Source organism: Ziziphus jujuba, chromosome 8 (genome assembly GCF_031755915.1).
Source record: "Ziziphus jujuba cultivar Dongzao chromosome 8, ASM3175591v1".
NCBI classification, from domain to species: domain Eukaryota; kingdom Viridiplantae; phylum Streptophyta; class Magnoliopsida; order Rosales; family Rhamnaceae; genus Ziziphus; species Ziziphus jujuba.
In genome coordinates, this window is record NC_083386.1 from 10407603 (window position 1) to 10429243 (window position 21641).

Sequence of the window (21641 nt, forward strand, 5' to 3'; positions counted from 1 at the left end):
GGTGGTAAAAGTGGCTTGTTCAAATGAAGGGTAGGAACAAATATAGCAGATAATTATGAACATAAGTACGCTACTAGACAAACCTGCCCTTGTCATCCAGGCCCAATAAATTATCTCCAACTGGCCCCTACAACAAATGACAATTGGATTTTGTTACGTTGAAGGAGAATGACTGTCTACACAAGAAGCAGAGCTCGTTTAGATCTTCATAGAAATTTAGTAATGCCCAAAAAAAAAAAAAAAAAAAGGCAAAGAACAAAGGTCCCACCTTAATTAATTAGATGTTGGGGGACAAAGAACCATTTCTGTTCTATGCCACAACTAAGCAAAAGTCCTTGTATCAAATTAAAATTATTTTGTTTTGGAAAGGCTAAAGAATGAAGATGATAAAAACAAGCATCATAGAGATATAACGATTGAAAGACACTAATTTTCATTTTCATTCTTTTTGTTCCATAATAGAAAAGAACAAAATAAGTAAAAGAGTACTTACCAACATGTATAATATATATACATTCTTGTATGGTTCGCATTTTTTTCCCCCTCTCTGCAATCTCACAGGTTTAGAAAAATTACCTCTTCAAGTACCTTCTAACCTATATATTAACACTTCTTCATTCACTTAAGATATAGTCCCTTCCAAAAAAAGCAAAAATTTAACAGCTGGTTTTTATTTCCTTCTAGTGTCTCTATATCCTCTCTCCCCTTTCAGATTAAGAATGGATGCAATATTAAATTGTTTCACAACTTGAGAAACCAAGCGGATACTGAGAGTACCAAAGTATTTGTTTATATAACAATGAGCATAACAATATAGGACCCTTCTGAAAACATACCACACTCATTCTTGCTTTAACTTCAAAATAATAACTTAAATAAAATAATACAATTCATATTCTTGTGAACAATACAACTGAGGGGAAAGATTGATAGTCTCCTACAGAAAAAATCGTCTGAGATGAATTATCAAAAATAGCACCTCCAAGTGCTTCAAGAATAAAAAATTTAAAAAATAAAATTTAAAAAAATTTTAAAAAAAAATTCAAAATGTTAATGGAATGGCATAAGGTAAAAAATTTGGCATTTTGAGACATATGACATCTTTGTCGCTGCATGCTCAAACTTCTTGATAGTAACTTCATTCTCCTCCAAGCTAGTCTGAACAAAATACTTGACCCACCAGGATGAACTCCTCATCTTAGCCTTCAAAAAGGAAAATAAAAATAAAAATGCCAGTGTGTCCGTTATTTAGAAAATTAAATTGTTTATAAGATGATATTCAGACTAAAGCAGCCACGAGACACAGGAATATCGGCAGCACAACAATATGAGCTGAAATATTAAGATAAACCAGCCTTTCAAATGAAAACCTTTCATTCCTAAAGCAAAAAAGGTTGTTTTTTTTCTTCGGTAAGCTTCTTTGATTCCTAAACCTCTCCATCCAATCTCACCATCTCAAGCAAAGGAAGAATATCATGAAAATGATCAATAACAAAATGTCAGCAGTTAATGTAATAGCTTACACAATGAATTAAACAACTTTTGAAATAAAAGAAAAGCATATGAAAAATAAGTTTCAAATGCAGATATTCTTACCACCCTTCCATATTTGGATTCTGAAACTTTAGCTTTCCGATGACCAGGAGAGCCTGAATGGACATTTCAAAAGATGTCACTAGAAAACAATCATATATTTTTCATCCCAATATAGAAGTTTTACTACCATAAGTATCAAGCAAAGATTACTTTGAAGTTTGAACATCATAAAAGAGCAGTTTTCTCAAAGAACTGATATCATTAAAATACTATGACTGTCCAGTACATTCAAACACAACAAGGAAAATCAAAATTTGCTGTCAAATAGAAATTTGAATATCAGAGAACCTTCTTTTAATTTATTAAATGTTTAAAGCATCTCATAATATTACAACATAATTTATAAGAAAATTTTAAAAACATCCTACCACCTTTTGCTTTCGTTGGTATGTGGGAAGGCATTAAGGAAAAAATCTTAAAGCATTCTAATTTAATAATTGTGAAACTTGGGATTGAGAAAAATGCACCAAGATTGGAAGATAACATCATAATCTCATATAAATTTGGTTTTCATGGTCTTCGCTAAAAGATACTTATGTGCCAATTATCCATATATCTTATGTTCAGGAAGCACAGATTGCCAATTAAAGCAAAAAAAACAGTTACTAAAGACTCAGAATAAAGAGAGCATAAAGAGCAGCAACAGATAACCACATAGAAATGCAATTAACAAACAAAATACAGGGTAAAGCCTCTGTACTTTCACAAAATCTATTTAACAATTGTACGATCTTTTCACCTGTAAAGATCACAAGCCCATCAATAGATACCCTTGCCAGATCTGGGAGGGTCTTGTTAAGGTACCTAGGAGACAAATATTCCAATGCATCTGAAACAATTACAAGAGAAAATGATTTTGGCCTGTATGGAAGTGGAAACTTGATGTCGGCAACAGGCACAATGCCTTTCTTCACAAGAGCTTTGCAGTTTCTATCAGCATCCTCTATGTCATATGGTTCCACACCCGAGGCTTCAGTTTCTTTCTCCTTTAGCAATTTAGAAACCACTGAACAAGTATCAGGGCCAACATGTAGAATTTTGTGCATGCTGTCACCATATGCTTTTGCTAGAATGGGAATTGCTCGTTGGACCTCCACCCTGCATAAAAATCACCTGGAAATAAAAGGAAGTTAAAATCCTCAAGAGAGGTGACACCATGGAAAGTTAAGCTCTTTTTCAGAAGGAACAATTTCAACTTAATCTACCATGAACTTTTATATAACTCTGCAATTGGGTTGACATTTCTACAATGTTCAAACAAGCGAGCAGCAAATATGCATTTTAAAGTTAGTTACTCAACAGTGAAGTACATTATGAATTGATTGATCATAGGCTACATTGTTCATGGAAAATATGGTTTAAGCATGGTCGAAGCCTTACTACACAGGAATAGCTAAAGGAAAGCTCTGGGGAAAAGAAATATCATCCGAGACTAAATCATCAAATACATAGTTATGCATCCATAATCACTCCATCTTTGATTTCAAAATCCAAAATTCATGAATAAATTCCAAGTAACACAAAATATGCAGCAACCAACATACGAATCACTGGCAATCTTCAGACAGATTGAAAACAAAAATGTTAAACAAACAAGAAAAAAGACCCAAAAAAAAAAATATATTTACCTTCAACCTTGCCAACAGCCTCCCTAATGTTGACAAATCCACCTGTCATATTAAAGCTGAATTGCAGTCAAGCATAGCGAGTAAAACAAAAATATCCCGCAAAGTAGTTCTCAGCCAAAACGTGATTGATAAACAGTCTCCCTAATGTTGACAAATCCACCTGTCATATTAAAGCTGAATTGCAGTCAAGCATAGCGAGTATAACAAAAATATCCCGCAAAGTAGTTCTCAGCCAAAACGTGATTGATAAACAAATTGTAAGAATTCTATCACGTATAGTATAGCCAGTTACTAAGGCGACAAAAGGAAAATGATAAAACCCATTCTTTATTAAACCAACATGTATGTTATTTCTAAATTCTTACAGACAATAACAAATTGATCATAAATTTTGTGATATGATTACAGGGTTTAGATAATGAAAATTTGTGGTGGTCTATAACAAAAACTAGGAAATACACGATCAGACAATCATTCCCAGAGAAGTTCATATTCCTAAAGTGCGGAATTATAAGATGCCATTATCAAAATCAGCTCTTTATGTGTGTTTTGCTTACACGTACGTGTGATAAGTTAACATGGATAGTAACAAGGTAAAAACAACCATACTAAGCTACGAATCAGTATCTTAAGACAGTATATTTTATGACAGTTGTGCTGTCAAATATGGCATAAAAAAGGCTCAGAATTTATGACATACCCATTAAATTGAACAAGCGGAATGGTGCCAACACGAATTTGATTTTTGGAAGTGCAATGAAAGCCCATGAAACAGCTCCTACAAAAGGCTCTGTTGGTATCAATCTCAATTTGACCCAAAGTCCCCCATCAATGTCAAAATCTCGAACACCAATCGGCATCACAGTTGGTATAATGCCAAACTTTAGTGACAGCATTAAAAGCATACAGGCACCTCCAGTATAACGGAGACCGATTTGATACCTGGATGAAATCAAAGGAAATATGTGCAGTTAGTTAAAATATTTAGCATACAAGTTTCAAAGAAAATAATTAAATATCTAGAGTATCCATAAAGAAAAAAAAAAAAAACATAACCCTAATTTTGATTTCAACTTATCCCGAAATTAATCCACAAAAAAAAAAAACCCACAAATGTTTTAAAAAAAAAAAACCAAAAACCAATCAAATCGAAAAATCAAAGGAAAAATTTAACAAACAGAGCAGGCATTTTATCAGAGAGGCCAAGCAAAACAGCAAGCTTGGGCATTTGCTTCCGCCATGAAGCACCACCCTTGAGCTTCGTATACAAATCCATGTCCTCCTTCTTCACAATACCTTAATTTCGAATTCCAAACCATCAATTTTTTTGTATGAAAATTTGACGACCAGGGAGATGAAACGAGGTTGTTTGGCAAAAGGGCAACTAAGTGAAGAAAGCTTGATAAATGAGAGGAGATTAGCCAGCTTTGGCGGAAGGGTGATGGAGGAGAAGAGAAAAGTCGAGTGAAGAAAAGAAAGAAAAAACGGAAAAAAAATTAAAAAAATAAAAATATTTAATTTGGATATAAGGGTATAAAAAAAAATATACCAAATAAAAGGGTAAAAATCATTAAGCTCATTTCTACGACGACATTGGGCCAAATTCCCCTAAAATCAAAATAAATGAACTGTAGCTTCTTGAAGAGAAGCTCTTTTTTTTTTTTTTTTTTTTTTGGGGGGGGGGGGGAATAAACCATAAATTATAAAAGAAACAAAATAAAAAATTATCTCAAACAAAACTTTAGACTGTTATTAAACTGATTTCAGATTGTTACATTTTGATTTTGGGTTTTTAGGTTCTAATTCTTAATTTTTGTGTTTGATAAATTTTGGATTGTTAACAGTTTTGATTTAGGTTTCCTTATTGTGGAAATGCATTAATATAGGTCAATGTTTAAAGTTTCTGTAAGACCCTCAGAAGAAATGGAGTTTGGGAACACCATATAAACTGGTAGAGTAGACAAGAGAGATGGGAAACTATAATTTAGGTATTAGAATTAAAATAATACTAATTGCAATTTTAATATTTTTTTTTATTTTAAAATTGTGCAATTTAGATCCTCAGTTAAAATCCAACATATTAGACCTTCAATTTTAGATTCTTACACATTGGTTTGATTCATATAAATTTCCAAATCTAGCACTTACCAACCAAGTTCCACCAATATGCAAAAAATTTAAAATTGAAGTTTTAATATGATAAATTTCAAATAGAATATCTAAATTGCATAACCTTACAAATAAGGGGTGGTAAAGTGTAATTAGCTTAAAACAAAAAAATAAAAAAATAAAAAATATAAATAAAAAGGAGTTGGATGTACATAGACATGTATAAATATATTCACTTTCAAGCATCAAATTTTATACACATTTACGGTTGGGCATATATCCCTTCTTTAATATGCCATCCACTAGTGTGGCCGGTGGCCCAATCCAGAGAAATCCTTTCTTCAATACTTCCACTTCGTCCCAACATCTTCAACCGACACTGTGCTACGCATCGTTATTATCTTGGGGAGGTACATATCTAAAACAATCCATAACCTATTTTTTTACTTGGGCATCACCGTCCACACAATGCAATCCAGTGTTTGACCTTTTGTGACTTTTTACTTGTATCATGAAAAGTGTGACAGTAATGGTCTGCGTGGGGAACAATTTTTACGCCATGGATACGCCACATTATCACAAATTAAACAACTTATGATTTTATTTGAAGTAAAAAAAAAAAATAAAGCATTTACATACAAATTAAACAATTTTTGATTTTATGCAAAGTCAAAAATAAAGCATTTACATTTTATATAAGTTATATAAAATAATTAAAATGTTTAATTATGAATGACTTGTCATGTTATATATCTAACGTGAATTAAATAATTTATAATTTTATAACAGATCAAAATAAAATATTTAAATTCTATATAAATCTCACAAAATAATTATTGGATGTTGAATTATGAATCACTATATCATCTCATATAATAAATGCATCATAAGTTAATTTTCTATTGTGGGACCAATTGGCAAAACATTTCTTTGAACGATGGTTTAGAATCTTTTCTATTTCAAAAAGTCAAAAAAGGATCAAAGAAGGTCGACATTCCACATTTTCATCAATTTGTTTTTATTCTCTCCTTTTTCTTAATTAATATTTCGCTCTCTTTACTGATCAAAAAATATTATATATTTTGTTCTCCTTAATACGTAACTTAACATGCCTCGAGCTTCTTTTCTTTTCTAAACTTAATTCGTATTTCCTTATCCAACTTGTGTTGGAAAAGCATTTTGTTCTCCCTTTCTAACATCAGACTTTTTCGTGAGCCACTTGAATTTTTGATTTTTGCATATACCATGCATGTTCTGACGCTATAGATCTTCTCAACTTTCTCCTTCTTTTGAGGCAATTAATGCATCATAAAGCTTCTTCTTCCTACCAAGACAAAAAATATGCACGTAGATCAACCATTACAAGTTCCAAAGTCCTTATCACAAAACCGAATTTGTTTTCCTCCTTTTGGGGATAATCTCATTTTGCATTCATACGTATTAATTTCAGGCTAACTAAAGCATTCATACATACATATATATATATATATATATATATATATATATATATATATATATCTTTAGCATATCCAATATCTATTGCTTTCAGTCCCTATAATTCTCGTGGGATTTGCATTGTAAAAGAGGTGAATGAGAAAAATTAAAAAGGTGAAAAAGAAAGCATATATAAGTATGTACAACTATATATTTTCATTTTGTATATGAATATTATAATTATTTCGAAAATACATAAGAATGCTTACTTGCCATCAGAACTTACAGTTTTTCTTTCGTATTTTAAAACTCAAGGAAAAATACTATTTAGCCTAAAGAGTAAAATTTATAGTCTATTTGCTAGATTTATTTTATTGGCTGACACAGCTCCTTACGGATGACCATGCAGGATCCTCCAAAGTCTATATATCTACTGGGACCGTGAATATTCGAAGTTCATTGCTCAATATTGATTCTGAAAACAAGATGGTATTAGCGCCCTAACTTGTTGAATTTTCAACCTAATCTTTCTAAAAATCAAGGATTACATTAACCTTCAGCATGAAGCGTTATGGTCTAGTGGAAAAATGTACATTCTCTAACTCAATGTGTTCAAAACATTTTAAAGAACTTAACGACTTACATTATTATGATTTTGCAAATTGTACATTTCCATTCTGTATTGTGGAAAATTATTTTTCAGATTTTTTAATTAAACTACCTTTAGTTAATTACTCAATATATTCACAAGAATATTATTGGAAGGATGGGCATTAATGGAGGAAAGTTAATTACACAGTTGGCCAATGAAACCAAAAATTTATAAATACATTCTTTTTTGGCACTAAAATTTATATATTGTTATATTCTTAAGTGCGGTATTGCATATGCTAAGAGTGGAGGGTCCAGGTTCATCAGAAATTATGGTTGTTTGAATCTTAAGACATATATATATATATATATATATATATCGTAATTAAAACTCGATTCTTTTTGCCCAAAAATTGATGGTTTATTGAACCAGATTGAGCAATAAAGCCTATTGGCATCATACTCTTCTTTTTCACTTTTATAGTGGAGGCAAAGATAATATTTTGTTGATGTCCAGAAAATAACAGATAAAAGCTTCGATTACGCTGAAAAGAATACTTATCATTTATAGTTATCATTTTTCTTTTTTACCCAGTTTTTTTAAAGGTTACTTAATCTATTGGTTTTTGACAAATTTCAAAATAAGATATGTTAATTTATTGTCTTTAATGATGCCCTACTTTTTTTTTTTTCTTCTTCTTTTGGTTTTATGTTGTAGTTGATACTTCAAATTAAAAAATCATTAAATGTATATATAGTGTAAATATAATTTTAATTTAAAAAGAATATTTAATACCTTTTTTCTTTCTTTTTTTTTTCTTTTTTTGATGTTATGAAGTATCGAAGTTTTTTCACTAGATTGTCCAGGGAATAGAGTGAATGCATTTTATTACCACAAATATATGATAATCTTGTAATATTGGAAAGAAATTTGGTTGAAGATGATTTGCATGAAAAACATGTTGTTCCCCTTTCGAAAGAATGCTGTTACTCCCTACAACTCAAGAAAAGCACTTATGCCCCGCGAATTTTCTCAATATACATGTAATGTATTTTTTAAAATTTTTTTTCTACTTGTTTCCTTATCACTTTCTTTTTGAGCCAATTGGCTTTGCATGATACTGACAGAAGGCCTAATTTATTTGACCAATCAATGTTGTATTAACCATATTCTACTCACTTTACATAATTAAAAACTTAGTTTGTCATTTATTAATTAATTATAATTCATTATTTTCTTTGCTGGGATTTTTGAACTAAGATTACAATTCTTTTTTCCTTTGTGATTGTTAATCTGATTGGTTCCATTAGTCAAATTAATGTTCAAAAGAAAAATAAAAAAGGAACAATTTTGATTTGTTATTCTCTCAATTCATTTTTTAGTGATTTACGAAACAACATACATGCATGTATCAAACCTTTGAGGCTGCGCGCGGCCAGTCCTAATCGGTGTTCAACTTCAAGACTTCGAGGTACTTTTGACTGATCACAGTTGGTTTTTTCTTTTTTTTTTTTGAATTCTTTGCCGCGATATTTATAAACCCACTTAGTTGAGGTTACCCCTACAGTTTAAAAGGTATACGAGACATTCTTTATGCAAATTATTGTTCTTAACAACCTCAATTCTTTTTTCAAAATTTTTGTTTGCAATTGCTTAACAACCTCAACTAAGTGGAATATAATTATCATTGATTGAATATCTAGGAGTAGTAACAATTTTTTTTTTCCCCGAATTAAGAGTCAAAATACATTTATTAGGTTGACATTGGACTGACAAATTGATTTGCAGAAAAATGGGGGCGAACAACCCCCCAAAACAAAGAGAGAGAGAGAGAGAGAGAAATAAAAGGACGAAAAGTAATAACCAAATTAATTATAAAATCTGATATTTTTAATTATCAAATAGCAAAGAACTATTATAATAAGTGGCAGCTCAAGTGGCTGGGCACGCGACAACCCACGCTGTGTGCGGGGTGCGTGGGGGCAATGCCAAACTAGCCAAAAAAAAAAAGAATCTCAAATGATTTTGATCACTAACGGGTCCAACAGCTGCTCATATGGTGATTGAATTTGTAGATGCCGTTTTTTCTCTCAATTTATAGATGCTGTGGGTTTACTTTTCCTTATGAACTTATAAGTTTAAGCCACTAATTTTAAGCCAAATCAATTAATTAATAATCAGATGTCGATACTACATATTTAGTAAGCATTACCAATAATAAAAAAAATATCAATACTCTATAAGAAATATTTGGAGGAATAATAATAACATTCCATAAATAAGGAAGAGAGTATTCCCAATTGTAAGGAGGCAAATATTGTCCCACTAGGATTATTTAATTGTAAATTTTATATTAAAAATTAGCATTTTTTACAAAAGAAAATATGACATAAAAAAGTATAATTTTTTTTTTTTCCATGCAAGTGTTGCTTGCATGCATATAAATTTTAACTATTTTTTTTAATATATAATTGCTGAATTTCGGAATGGAATAGGGGGACCCAAAAAAAAAAAAAAAAGGTTCAAACTCATGGTGGAATAGAAATCATATTCCAGAGAACTCTCCATGTATAATTATTTTTAAACTTAATTGTGTTTTAATATTTTATATTTTAGTTAAATTGAAAATGTTTCGTATTAAACTCTCAATTTATAATTTAATTTAATTTTCAAAATTAATCTGAATTTAATTTTCAAAATTGATATTAAAAAATTAACCAGCTTTCTTATTAATAAAATTTTTTTCACGTCTTATTTGGAAAAAATAATTAGTTTTTTTATTTCTAAAGTTGTTGCTAGTCAAATTTAAATAGTAAATTAATCTGAAATAAATTATAAATTGTGTGCGTTATGTAAAATATTTTAAATTTGAGAGCCCCAATGCAATATTTTATTTGGATCTATAGTTATATGTCTTTATATTCTAAATATATTATACTCATAAAATACATTTTTATAAAAGTATTATTTTATTTATATCATAATAAATAAATAAAATTGAAGTTATTATTTTCTCTTGCATTCTCTATCATTCATATACACCCAGTAGAAGTGTAAATTGTCATTTTAAAACTAAAGATATTTAGTTGAAATAAAAAATAGAAAAAATTTCCAAAACATGTGGATATAAAACTAACACACACAACATTTAAATTTAAAAATAAAAATATAAAATAGTAGAAAACAAGGGTATGAATGGAGAATATGTTTTCCCCATTTCTCTGACCCTTTTGGAAATGAGATGGAAATGGGAACTGATATAATGCCTTCCTTGGCCTTGTTCTTCCCCCCCAACTCGCTGCCACCGTTACCTTTTAGAGTTCCTAATATCAAATAAAATAAATTAAAAAAAAAAAAAAGGAAGAAGAAGAAGTAAAACTTTTTGGAGTTATATGCCACATTATGTCATTATTAAGGTCTCGATCTTTGAAAGATTGATTATAGACTTGATGCCGAAACAATCAAATGAACAATATATATATATATATATATATATATATATATGAGTACTATTATATAAATTAAATTGGCATCTCATGGTGGGTACAGCCACTACAAATTAGATGAATTTAAAATGTTATTTTATTTCATTGTTACACCCTTTATATATATATGTTATATATTGCCATCGAATATGTTTTAGGGTTATTTATCAAAAATATATATATATATATATATATATTTCTATTAATGTTGTTTAATTTAATTAAAAAAAAAGGTCGAAAAGTAGGAGACTCGGATCCAAACGAGTATTTATCAAAAAACTCAGATCCCAACGAGTATGGGCTTTGAGTTCATCATGTTTATTGATGCTTCAAAAAACAAAAACACACATGGGTTGATTCAAAGCAAATCAAAAAGTAAATCGATAACCCAAAAAAACAAAGAAAAAAAAAAAAAAAAAGAAGGAAGAAAAATTAACTTTTAATTTTTTTCTTTAAAACCCAAAAATTAACAATCCTTATGAGCTATAATCATGTATTGCGAAACACTGTTTTCATGAATGAACTTAGCTGGAAGCCCCCCACATGCAAAATGAATGGCTTTGACAGTGCTAATGAGCTATGTCTGCCCTGTAAAGACCAGTGAAGATCAAAGACACAGTATTTATTTATTACTTTCTTTATTTTTCCAAAGACAATGAAAAATAATTTAATTGGTATAAATTTTTAACTAATTAAACATGCGACTTGCATGAATATCTGCAAGAGTAGTGCAATTTTTCAAAAAAAAAAAAAAAAAGAGTAGTGCAATTGCAAAGAGAGCACCAATAATAATAATAATAATATAATTAAATAGAAACATAAACAAGGTCGGTCCTATACAATAATGATACATTATGTACATGCCGACATTTTTTTGATTCATTTAATTACTTTTTATATTTTTTGGAACGATGTACCGACCTACAAAAATAAATAAATAGGACAATATTATATTATTGTCATAATAAATTAATTGATAAACACAGCTATTAAAAAATATGTATTGTATTTTATGTAAACTTCACACTCGCGTTATTACAAGTTCGTAGGTTTATCCTTTGCAGCTTATTTTGGTCGTTTGACCAGCATCTGCAGGGACTTGGGAAGTCCTATTGTTATCTTATATTCATATAAAAGGGCCAAAAAAAAAAAAAAAGGGTATATATATAATAAAATATATAATATATTTTCTTCTTTCGTATAGGGGTGAGAAAAATAGATAGATAAAAGTTTTTTCTTTTTTTTTTTTTTTTTTGTTTTGGGGGGGCATATTTCATTAGAATTTAATTGTCACTTTCATTAATTATGTTGGAAAGAAGAAAATCTAAAAAGTATGGAAGAAAGCACATTGCACATGATGTTGAGTCTTCTCAAGTGATTCCCCGACCGCCACACCCTTCTCTCACTTCTTCTTCTTCTTTTTTTTTTTTAATAAAAAGTGATAATTTTTGTCAAGTATATGAGAAATGTTAATACATGCAACCGAATTAGCTGTGGATCAAAAAAAAAAAAAAAAAAAAAAAAAAAAAAACAAATGGATAAGAAGAAACTTATACAAATTCAATGTAAAAGAAAAAAATAAGAAAATACAAATTATACATCATGGTAATAGAAAAAACAGGGTTTGCACCTATTTATATAAACATTTTCCCTAATTTGTTTAAATTTGACTTGGGATGTCAATTAATTTAATTTTTTTGCTTTGATTTTGACATGGGATGATAAATTGGTAAAATTGATGAGCCGCAATTTTTTTTTTCTTCTAATTGTTCTATTTTCTTCAAAGGAAGTGATTGAAAGCAGAGAGAAAGACAAGGATGATGTAATTGTATTTATTAGCGTTGTATGGCTGATTGGTTGAAAAAAAAAAAACCAAGTTACAAAAAAGAAAACAAAAACTAGTTAGAAAATCAAATCAAACCAAATAAAATACTAATAATATATAAAATAAAAATAAAATAATAAAATTTTGACACCATATTAAAAAGAATTTCTATTTGCACACCAAAAGGAATTTCATATAATTCCTTTATATATTTACATTTTTGTTTTTATATATAATTAAACAACATTAAAAATATTTATAAATATTTAACTACATATTTTTTTAAAAATATTTAAAAATTTATAATTGAACAAATTTAAAAACTACATCCTTTAAACATACTAAAATAGCAATTCTAAAAATAATTGTAAGATTAAATATTTCAAATCTTAGCCAAAAAAAAAAAATGGATTAGATATTTTCAAAAATATATAATTGAAGATGTTTGGTAGTAAAAAAAATCGTTACTCCTTTTTTTTTTTTTTTTTTTTTTTTTTTCACCAAGACGTGCAAGAATGTTATTGGAATAGTTGCAAGTAACTGTGGTGATGCGACAGCTGATGCTAATGCTGTCGATGGACTGGAGCTTGACATTGCAAATTAAATGATGAGAATTGTAGCTTCCAATTGGTTTTCTATCCCATTGTTTTTGTTTCACTGACTTTTCTTCTTGTGCAACTTGACAAGTGGTGTAGTTTTGGCTTTTAACTTGATTAGAGAAAGAGAATGAAATGTTTTAGACCAAAGTTTAAATGTATGTTAATAATTTAGGTATTAAAAAAATTGTATAAAATTTTATTAAAAAATTTTGGAATGTTTTATTAGTGATTTATAAAGAAAAAAACTTTATTAACTTTCTTTGGAATATTGATTTGTTTTTTACTGTGATAAAACATACTTATTACCAATAGTATATTTACCTTCACGTCTAATAAGGTAATTTACAATTTTCAATCAAAGATCATTATTGTAATGTAATTAATATCAATAGCATATTTACCATCACGTCCAAATAAATTTGGAAATGTACCATGTTCAACTCTTTGAAAACATCTATGAAAACATATCAGAGAGAGAGAGAGAAGAAAAAAAAAAAAAAACTCATCAAAACATTTGAACGATTATAAAAAAAGAAAAAGAAAAAAGAAAAAAGAAAACAAGAAAGAAAGCATCAGAACAAAATTTGCATTAACCAAACAGAGTTTTGGATCAAAGTAAGTGGCAGTCGCAACTCCAAATTTCTTTCTACTGAATAGTTGTACAACAAATGACCAGTTTTTTGAACCTTTAAACGGAATTTTCCTGTTAAACATATCCTTTCATTTTTTTTTCTTTTTAAAAAGTTTTCGATTTTGGAATTTCTTCACTGCTTTTGTGTTTATTGTTGGCCACCATCAGACCAATTTTATTTCTATCAACTTTTTATTCACACTCAGTCATACTTTTAACTCAGTTACCTTAGTTACTTTTTGCCAATATTTTAGCCCTTTAGGTAGACCACGAATCTCTCTTATTAAGGTTGTTAATCTCAAGTTTCTTTTTCTATTAAAAATTTTCTCTCCTCGAAAACATTGCAAAAACAGAGTTTTCTTTTTGGTTAGTAGTCCTTGTTTTCACTCTCTCAATTTTGGTTGCTTCTTTTCTTCTACAAAAAGCACACTTTTAAAAATATGGAAGCCTCCAATTCCTCTCCCCCCCAAAAAAAAAAAAGAAAAAGAAGAAGAAAAATGAAAAATATCTCAAAAGCTGAAATCTTGATTGATAGTAATTACCATCTTAAACTTGAATATTTTTTCTAAAACCAAACCAAATGAGGTAAACAACTTTGTCTATACTCAGACTACTTTCTCTCTTGCCGCAAAGAATCTTTAATCCGCAGCCAAACAGAAAAAGAAAAAATAAAATAAAGAAACGAAAAAAAAAAAAAAATCTTAGTTTTAGAGAAGAAGACACAAGAGAAAAAGAAAGGGGGGCTTGGCATTTTGGATAAGAAGTTCCTTTTAATTTCTCTAAATTTTTAAACTTTTTAGAAGGATTTTCTTCTTATCTATTAGAATGATTATAATGCAAGGTAGGAATGAAAGTATTTTGAGTGCAAAGGAGAATTGAAGAGGAGGCGAGAGAAAGAATAGGAGAAGAGAGAGAGCCATTCTCTCTCCTTTCTCTTCATCTCCATGGGTGTGTCTACATCATAGCCACCAAATTCTTCTTCTTTTCTTCTACTTGTGATATAAACAAAACCCCAAAAACCCTACCAACAAAGTAAAACCAAATTTTTTTTCTCATTTAAACTTTTTTACCATTTATCATTATTATAATCTTGTTTTATTATAAAAACACTGTCACATTTTCCCAAAAAATTGCAGTTATTGAGAGCATTCAAGAGCAAGACATCCTCAAGTTTGGATTTTTGTTTCTTTTTAATTTTTTTTTTTTCTTGGGTTCATTCCACAGAAAGAAGCAGAGGAAGGACAACAAGAACAAATACTTCCCACCTTCCATTATTATTGTTCTTCCAAGGATGCTTCCCACCACCACCTGCATTCTCTTAATATGCCTCTTCATGAGCTTTTTCTCTCCCCTCATTCAAGCTTTTTCTTCATTTGGCTTCAATCTTACCCTCCCTCATCAACATCCTGACCCTGAAGCTGTTGCTCAACAAGTCCAGAGGTAAGACGTTGTAAAAGCCCCAACTGTTTTTATTTCTAAACCCCCGAACTGTTCTCCTTTCTTTCACCTAAATGAAAAATACACAAGAAAGAAAAAAAGAAACCCATTTTGGGTTTTATGGTTTTACAATCTGGCTTAAACCCCATTTTCCGAGATTTGTTGTTAGAACATCACAAATCTCCACCTGGAACTTTCCAGTTTAGTGTTTAATGCTTTGGGCCACTCTGTTTTCTTTTTCAAAGAAATAAACAAGACTCCTACTGGGTTTTCTAGTTTTTGATTCTCTCTCTTTTTCTTTTCCACCCATTTTTGTTTGTAATGAGCATAAATTGCTTTCTGGGTTCGGTTCATTCTCTCTGCATTTCACCCATTTTGCATTTTCTTGCATTTTCTCAGTAACAAAACAGAGCCATTCTGTTTTTCTTTTTTTCCTTTTTCAGGAGTGTCAATGTATCAGTATCTCGAAGACAAATGATGTCCCTCCAAAACCAATGCCTCACCGGCAACCCAATCGACGATTGCTGGCATTGCGACCCGAACTGGCAAAACGACCGCCAGAAGCTCGCCGACTGTGGAATAGGGTTTGGCGGGGACGCCATGGGAGGCAAAGGAGGTCAGATCTACGTGGTCACCGATTCCTCCGACCGAGACGCTGCGAACCCAATCCCGGGCACTCTCCGTCACGCCGTGATCCAAACGGAGCCTCTCTGGATCGTCTTCTCAGCCGACATGACCATCAAGCTCAAACACGAGCTCATCGTCAACAGCTTCAAGACCATCGACGGCAGGGGAACCAACGTCCACATAGTCGGAAACGGCTGCATAACCCTCCAATACGTCTCCAACGTAATCATCCACAACGTCCATGTCCACCATTGCAAGCCCAGCGGCAACGCTGACATTGCTTCGAGCCCAACCCACGTCGGCTGGAGAGGGAAATCCGACGGTGACGGAATCTCCATCTTCGGCTCCCGCAAAATCTGGATCGACCATTGCACGCTGTCTTACTGTACGGACGGATTGATCGATGCTATAATGGGGTCCACGGGGATCACGATTTCCAACAACCATTTCTCCCACCACGATGAGGTCATGCTTCTGGGTCACAGCGATGGGTATTTACCGGATTCGGGTATGCAGGTGACGATAGCGTTCAACCATTTCGGTGTGGCGCTGGTGCAGCGTATGCCTCGGTGTAGACGCGGGTACATACACGTGGTGAATAACGATTTCACGCAGTGGGAGATGTATGCTATCGGCGGTAGCGCTAACCCCACCATTAATAGCCAAGGGAATCGCTATACTGCACCCGCCGATAACAACGCCAAGGAGGTTTTTTAATTTTTCTTAAATTAATTTCGTAATTTCTTTGTTATTTTTATATATTTATTCATTTCACCGGAAAATATATATATATATATATATATTTCTATATATAATAATTGTCCATTTTAAAATTGGATTTTGAACTGAAAAGGGGGAATGATTGTTTCATGATATTTTGCGATTGTTTGAAAAACTTTGAACGTTAAAAGATTGGATTCAAGTAACGGTCACTGTCCCACTTGCAACGGTGGCGCGTGTACATGTTAACTCACGCGCCGCTAGTTTTTGAGATAATTGGAGCGGGTTATATAATTAGAAGTTTCTTTTTCTATCTAAAAATAAATAAAATTTAGAAACAAAAAAGGGAACGTTTTTAAAATTTTCCAGATTTTCGATAAAAAATTGACTGGAAATTGGCTGTTTGTAAAGAAGTTATTATGAGGAAATTTAATTGGGAAAACGCGTGAAGGCGACCGTAGTGCCTGCCAGCCATCAAATATAACTGAGGGACAGGCTTTTCAGCATGTATATATATATATATACAATAGGCTTCTAGCCGCGTACGCGCGTGATAGATTTATTTTTAATATATATATATATATTTTTTTTTTGGTTGGATTGAGGAGATGTAGTAGTAGACATATAAACAAAATTGATGCAGGTGACGAAGCGCGTGGATACAGACGAAGGAGAGTGGGCAGGGTGGAACTGGAGGACGGAGGGGGACGTAATGGTAAATGGAGCGTTCTTCGTACCGTCAGGAGTGGGGCTGAGCACCCAGTACGCCAAGGCCTCCAGCGTCGACCCCAAATCCGCCGCTCTCATCGACCAGCTCACTTTAAACGCTGGCGTTTTTGGTGACCCCAGGTAACTCGATTCTTTTTCTCTCCCTAAACCTATATCAATTACCTGTCACTTTAACTGTCAAATGAGGGGCAGTAATGTCTTTCCATTCATAAATAAAATATATCTTATTCTGGATATAAATAACTCCGAGCTGGAATAATAAATCTTAAAAACTATAAAAGATGGTTTACAGTTGAAGTATGGTTTTCTTGTTTTTCCTTTGTGGTTTTTGTTTGTTTGATTGGACTTGTGGAACCTCGGCCAGCAAAATTTTTCAATGACAAAAACGATAAAATATGAAACTTTGGAGGGTGGGAATGGCAATATAAAATAATAGGTGCGAGAGAGCCTTTTTTTACTTTTGGGTGCACGTGATCGTGCGGGCTATTATATTGGGAATCTATCTGACCAAAGCAGCAGTCTTACAGTTCACTTGTCTTGCTCTCTCTCTCTCTCTCTCTCTCTTAGCTTTGTCTTTCCATTTATGCATGGACAATGCCATTTTATTTTTTCTTTTCTGTGCACTTTTTCTTGCTTTTTTGCTAGAAAATGATTTTTCTTTCAATGAGCATTGGGATCAGTATTAGAGTATATGCAACCTTGATTCTAGCCGTTGGATCCATTCTTACGGTCTGGAATGCATTTGACTTTTTCCCAATGCCCAAGAGACCACCATAGATATTTGTATTTTTGTAAAACCTTTGGCTTGTTGTAGTCCCTTTGGAAATGTTGTCCCACACCCAAATGCTTAAGTTTTTACAGCCCCTAAATCACACTCTAGTTTTGATCCTGACAGTCAAATATAGGTCAAGTTGCATGACAATGGGGTACGAAATAATAGAAGAGGGGTGGTTTGGTCTTTTTCATTTGACAATGGGAGAGTAGTCTTTTCACTCTGTGAGAGAGAAAAAAGTCTTTGAATCCTAGTCAGAAGCCAATGAATGAACAAGGAGAGCATGTGTGTGTATAGAGAAAAGTGTATAAAAAGGTGCAAGTGGGGTTCTGATTTTGGGGATAATATGGTTGAAGTAGACCCCACACCCAGGTCAGGGGTTCGGTGTGTCTGTAATAAGGGTAGTGACGCAGTTATATTCTCTTCTTCTGCTTTCCAGCCATGGCTTGTGGGACCCACTTTTTATTTCAGTCACAAAAATTTGCGATCCCACTTCTGATTAGATATAAATTTTGACAATAGACAACTAGCCTGTAGAATAGGGAAGGAGATGTGAGCCTTTACATCCAGCCGAAACCTCATTTCCTGTTTACACTATTCCTTACGATATTATTTTCTTTCTTACATTCACCGAAAAAAGAGTCGTTTTTCTCTATTACCATTTAATGCTTGACTACTTCTACCAGTGCTACCACTTGGGGTTGTCTAGGTAATGTCTTCTCTGGATTCTGGTAGGTTGCGAATTGGATGGGGTTGTATAGGGTTTTCTCTGTATTTTAGCAAAAATGCTCTTGTGGACAAAGAGATAAAAGTCTAAAGAAAAGGTGGGAAAAAAGTGAACCTTTTTTGTTTTCAACTAGATGATGCTTTTACTGAAGTCTTTAATAGGAAAATGCCTTGAATTTTTTTATTATTTTTTAAAATCAAAATATATAACCTTTGGCGTTTTTTACGTCTCCTTAATACTAAAATTTGAGATTATAAAAGCCATTTTCATCGCACAATAATTGAATGGAAAATGCGTCTGATATGATTGCCATGTGAAGAAAATGTGGACTTGTGGAACATCAAATTTTCTACAGCATCTTCAGTACTCATTATGAATAAATATTCAGTAGGTGTTTTGTATAAGGTTTTTCCACGTCCAGCTAAACATATTTTGGTTTGTGTTTTATAAGCTGTTAGCAATGAACTTTCCCAAATTATTTATTTATCCAGAACAGGGAAAGCTAGCTCTACAGGTCCCACTTATCTCTATTTTCATTGTCAAAATTGATTCTTTTGATATGTTTGGACAAAATGCATGATGGGTTGGTTTGGTTTTTGTATTGCTGATTAGATGCTGTCTATGCAGCTCCATACTTAGGGAAGGGGAATTTCATATACATAGAATTTTTTATTTTTATTTTTGTTTTTAAAGAAGAGAAATTCATGTTTTAAAATCCAAGACAAATTAATGAATTATAGGGGAATCCTAACCTTCTAACTACTTACATTTGATTAGAAATTAATGCATGGGGAGCTGGTTTCTTGTGCTGAATTATTGGATGACATTATTTATGGATTGTGTAGTAGCAATAATATTGATGTATTTTTGTTGTTATAAATTATTGTAGGGACAACACTGAGAGTAGATCATCTTCAGGATTCAACGATGGAGGGACCACCACCGGGGCCAACAGCAACAACGGCGGGTCCAATGGCGGTGATGGGGACTTCTTTGGAATGATATTTGGGAATGGTGCATCATCAAGTTCCTCATATTCAAACCCAATCTTGTTGTCTATTTTAATTATTTTAATTTTGTGTATTACCACCAATCATGGTGCTTTATTATCCTTTCAATTGTTATCCCTATAGAAATTTTCAAAAAAGAAAAATTTCAAATCAGATATAAAAAAACAAAAAAACAAAAAAAAAGAAAAAAATTCTCAACAAGCTGAGTATTTTTCTCTTGGTTGGTCCCCATGCCTAATCCCCCATATCCTACATGGAATTTTGCTATATTGGTAAAAGGTACTCAAGAACATGGTTAATTTTTTTGGTAGGGGTCGTCTCGAATACCCTTTAGGATCCTCTGTGGGGTCCTTTAGCACTAACTAACATGTTAGATGATTTGAGCTGTTTAATTGGTTGGTGAATATGATATAAAGTTTCATGGTCTTTATCACAAACAGGCTTTAAAAAGCACGTTAAATTCAGAGCCTCTTCCTGTATTTTTCACTGTGAATCTTCTATATCAATCTTTATTATTATTATTAATTTTTTTTTGCGTTTGGATTTGAATGCCTTTTTTTCTTTTTCTTTGAGGAATGATGTGATTTAACATGGCATGCTTTTATGTCGGAGAAAATTTTCAAACCTTCTAACTAGATGTTGTAACACGCTCCTTGTGCAAGTGAGCACGTGCTGGCCATGTATTTTACATTGTTCGATGTTAGCTAGAATCTACCAGCAAAAAAAAAATATATAGATATATATTATTGCATACAACAAGGTTATACAACATTATGGACATAATGGCTAATAAAATAATTACGAGTAATGTAACAACATACAATGACAGAATAATTATTTAGTTTGTGATTGTGAATGGTTGACAAAATAGTTATTTAGTGTGCGATTGTGAATGGATCGTTGAACCAATAATCCATATTTTTGAAATTGCTGTGGGACATTCATTTTAAATGCACGAATGAATGAAAAATTAATATTAACTAAAATATATAGTTAATTAAAATTTTGAACCACCAAATAAAACAATATCAAATCGTTCGGTAATCAAAATTAAGAAACAAGAATGCCTTGCCAAAAATGTTTGATGAAATGCTACTAAAAATTTGATAAAAAAACATTAACTTACTTTTAATGACTTAGACATTGTGCACGAGTATTTTTCTTCATTTTATGTGTGCTTTATGAGATGCTTGTTGTTTTGTAAGTTTATACAATTTATTGGTCAATAATTCATTAGTTTTAGAAAAATATGAATGAAAACAGGTGATAGAGAATAGACAACCATTCACATAAGGTAGCTTAAAGCTTTTTGTTATATAAAAGACTCTTTAGTTTATTTACCAAAATAATAATAATAATAATAATAATGAGAAAAAAGACTATTTGGCCTAAAAAGGAAAATATAAATAGTTGAGATAATTCCGAGTTTTAGAAACATAAAACCATTGCTAAATACATAATTGGTCTAGAGAAAACTTCGTTGGTTACTTTTGAAAAATTCAGGTCTCCTATGGGTTTGTAGTTTATTAATAAGTTAATTTATTAAATTTCAAGCTTATTGGTAACAACTTATTTATACCGATCTCATGCGAAGATGAAAATTTGTCCAACTATTAAATCATTTTTCTTCAATTTTCTCTTACAAGATTTGAGTAAAAGTTCCTTTTTTTTTTTTTTTTTTTTGATAAAAAGATTCTAGTAAAAGTTTAAGAAATGGAGA

The 21641-nt window shown here is 31.5% G+C and overlaps 3 protein-coding genes across 6 annotated transcripts; 1 reads left to right on the top strand and 2 right to left on the bottom strand.

Annotated features, from left to right (window-relative positions):
* Positions 1-822: 822 nt before the first annotated feature.
* Positions 823-2705, bottom strand: LOC112491093 (probable pectin methylesterase CGR3; the record flags this gene model as incomplete). Its single annotated transcript, XM_048471011.2, has 3 exons — positions 823-1203; positions 1597-1649; positions 2336-2705. Coding segments are annotated over 3 exons (576 nt in total), but the record flags the coding sequence as incomplete, so codon positions are not given.
* Positions 2571-4803, bottom strand: LOC112491097 (uncharacterized). Of its 3 annotated transcripts, none has more exons than XM_060819399.1 (4): positions 4403-4803; positions 3925-4166; positions 3225-3280; positions 2571-2709 (listed from the first exon to the last, which is right to left on the bottom strand). In XM_060819399.1, the coding sequence occupies exons 1-3, from the start codon at positions 4498-4500 to the stop codon at positions 3270-3272; spliced, it is 351 nt and encodes a 116-aa protein (XP_060675382.1). In that variant the 5' UTR covers positions 4501-4803; the 3' UTR covers positions 2571-2709; positions 3225-3269. The 3 variants fall into 3 exon arrangements, with proteins under 3 accessions (XP_060675382.1, XP_060675381.1, XP_060675380.1); XM_060819398.1 differs by having other exon boundaries at positions 3225-3398; XM_060819397.1 differs by having other exon boundaries at positions 3225-3384; positions 4403-4786.
* A 9661-nt stretch (positions 4804-14464) lies between these two features.
* LOC107413230 (probable pectate lyase 18) lies at positions 14465-20122 on the top strand. 2 transcript variants are annotated; one of them, XM_016021125.3, is made up of 5 exons: positions 14465-14484; positions 15124-15339; positions 15780-16671; positions 17327-17532; positions 19801-20122. In XM_016021125.3, exons 1-5 carry the CDS (start codon positions 14480-14482, stop codon positions 20042-20044), a joined length of 1563 nt encoding a protein of 520 aa, XP_015876611.1. In that variant the 5' UTR covers positions 14465-14479; the 3' UTR covers positions 20045-20122. The 2 variants fall into 2 exon arrangements, with proteins under 2 accessions (XP_015876611.1, XP_060675594.1); XM_060819611.1 differs by lacking the exon at positions 14465-14484 and adding an exon at positions 14542-14847.
* Positions 20123-21641: the final 1519 nt, after the last annotated feature.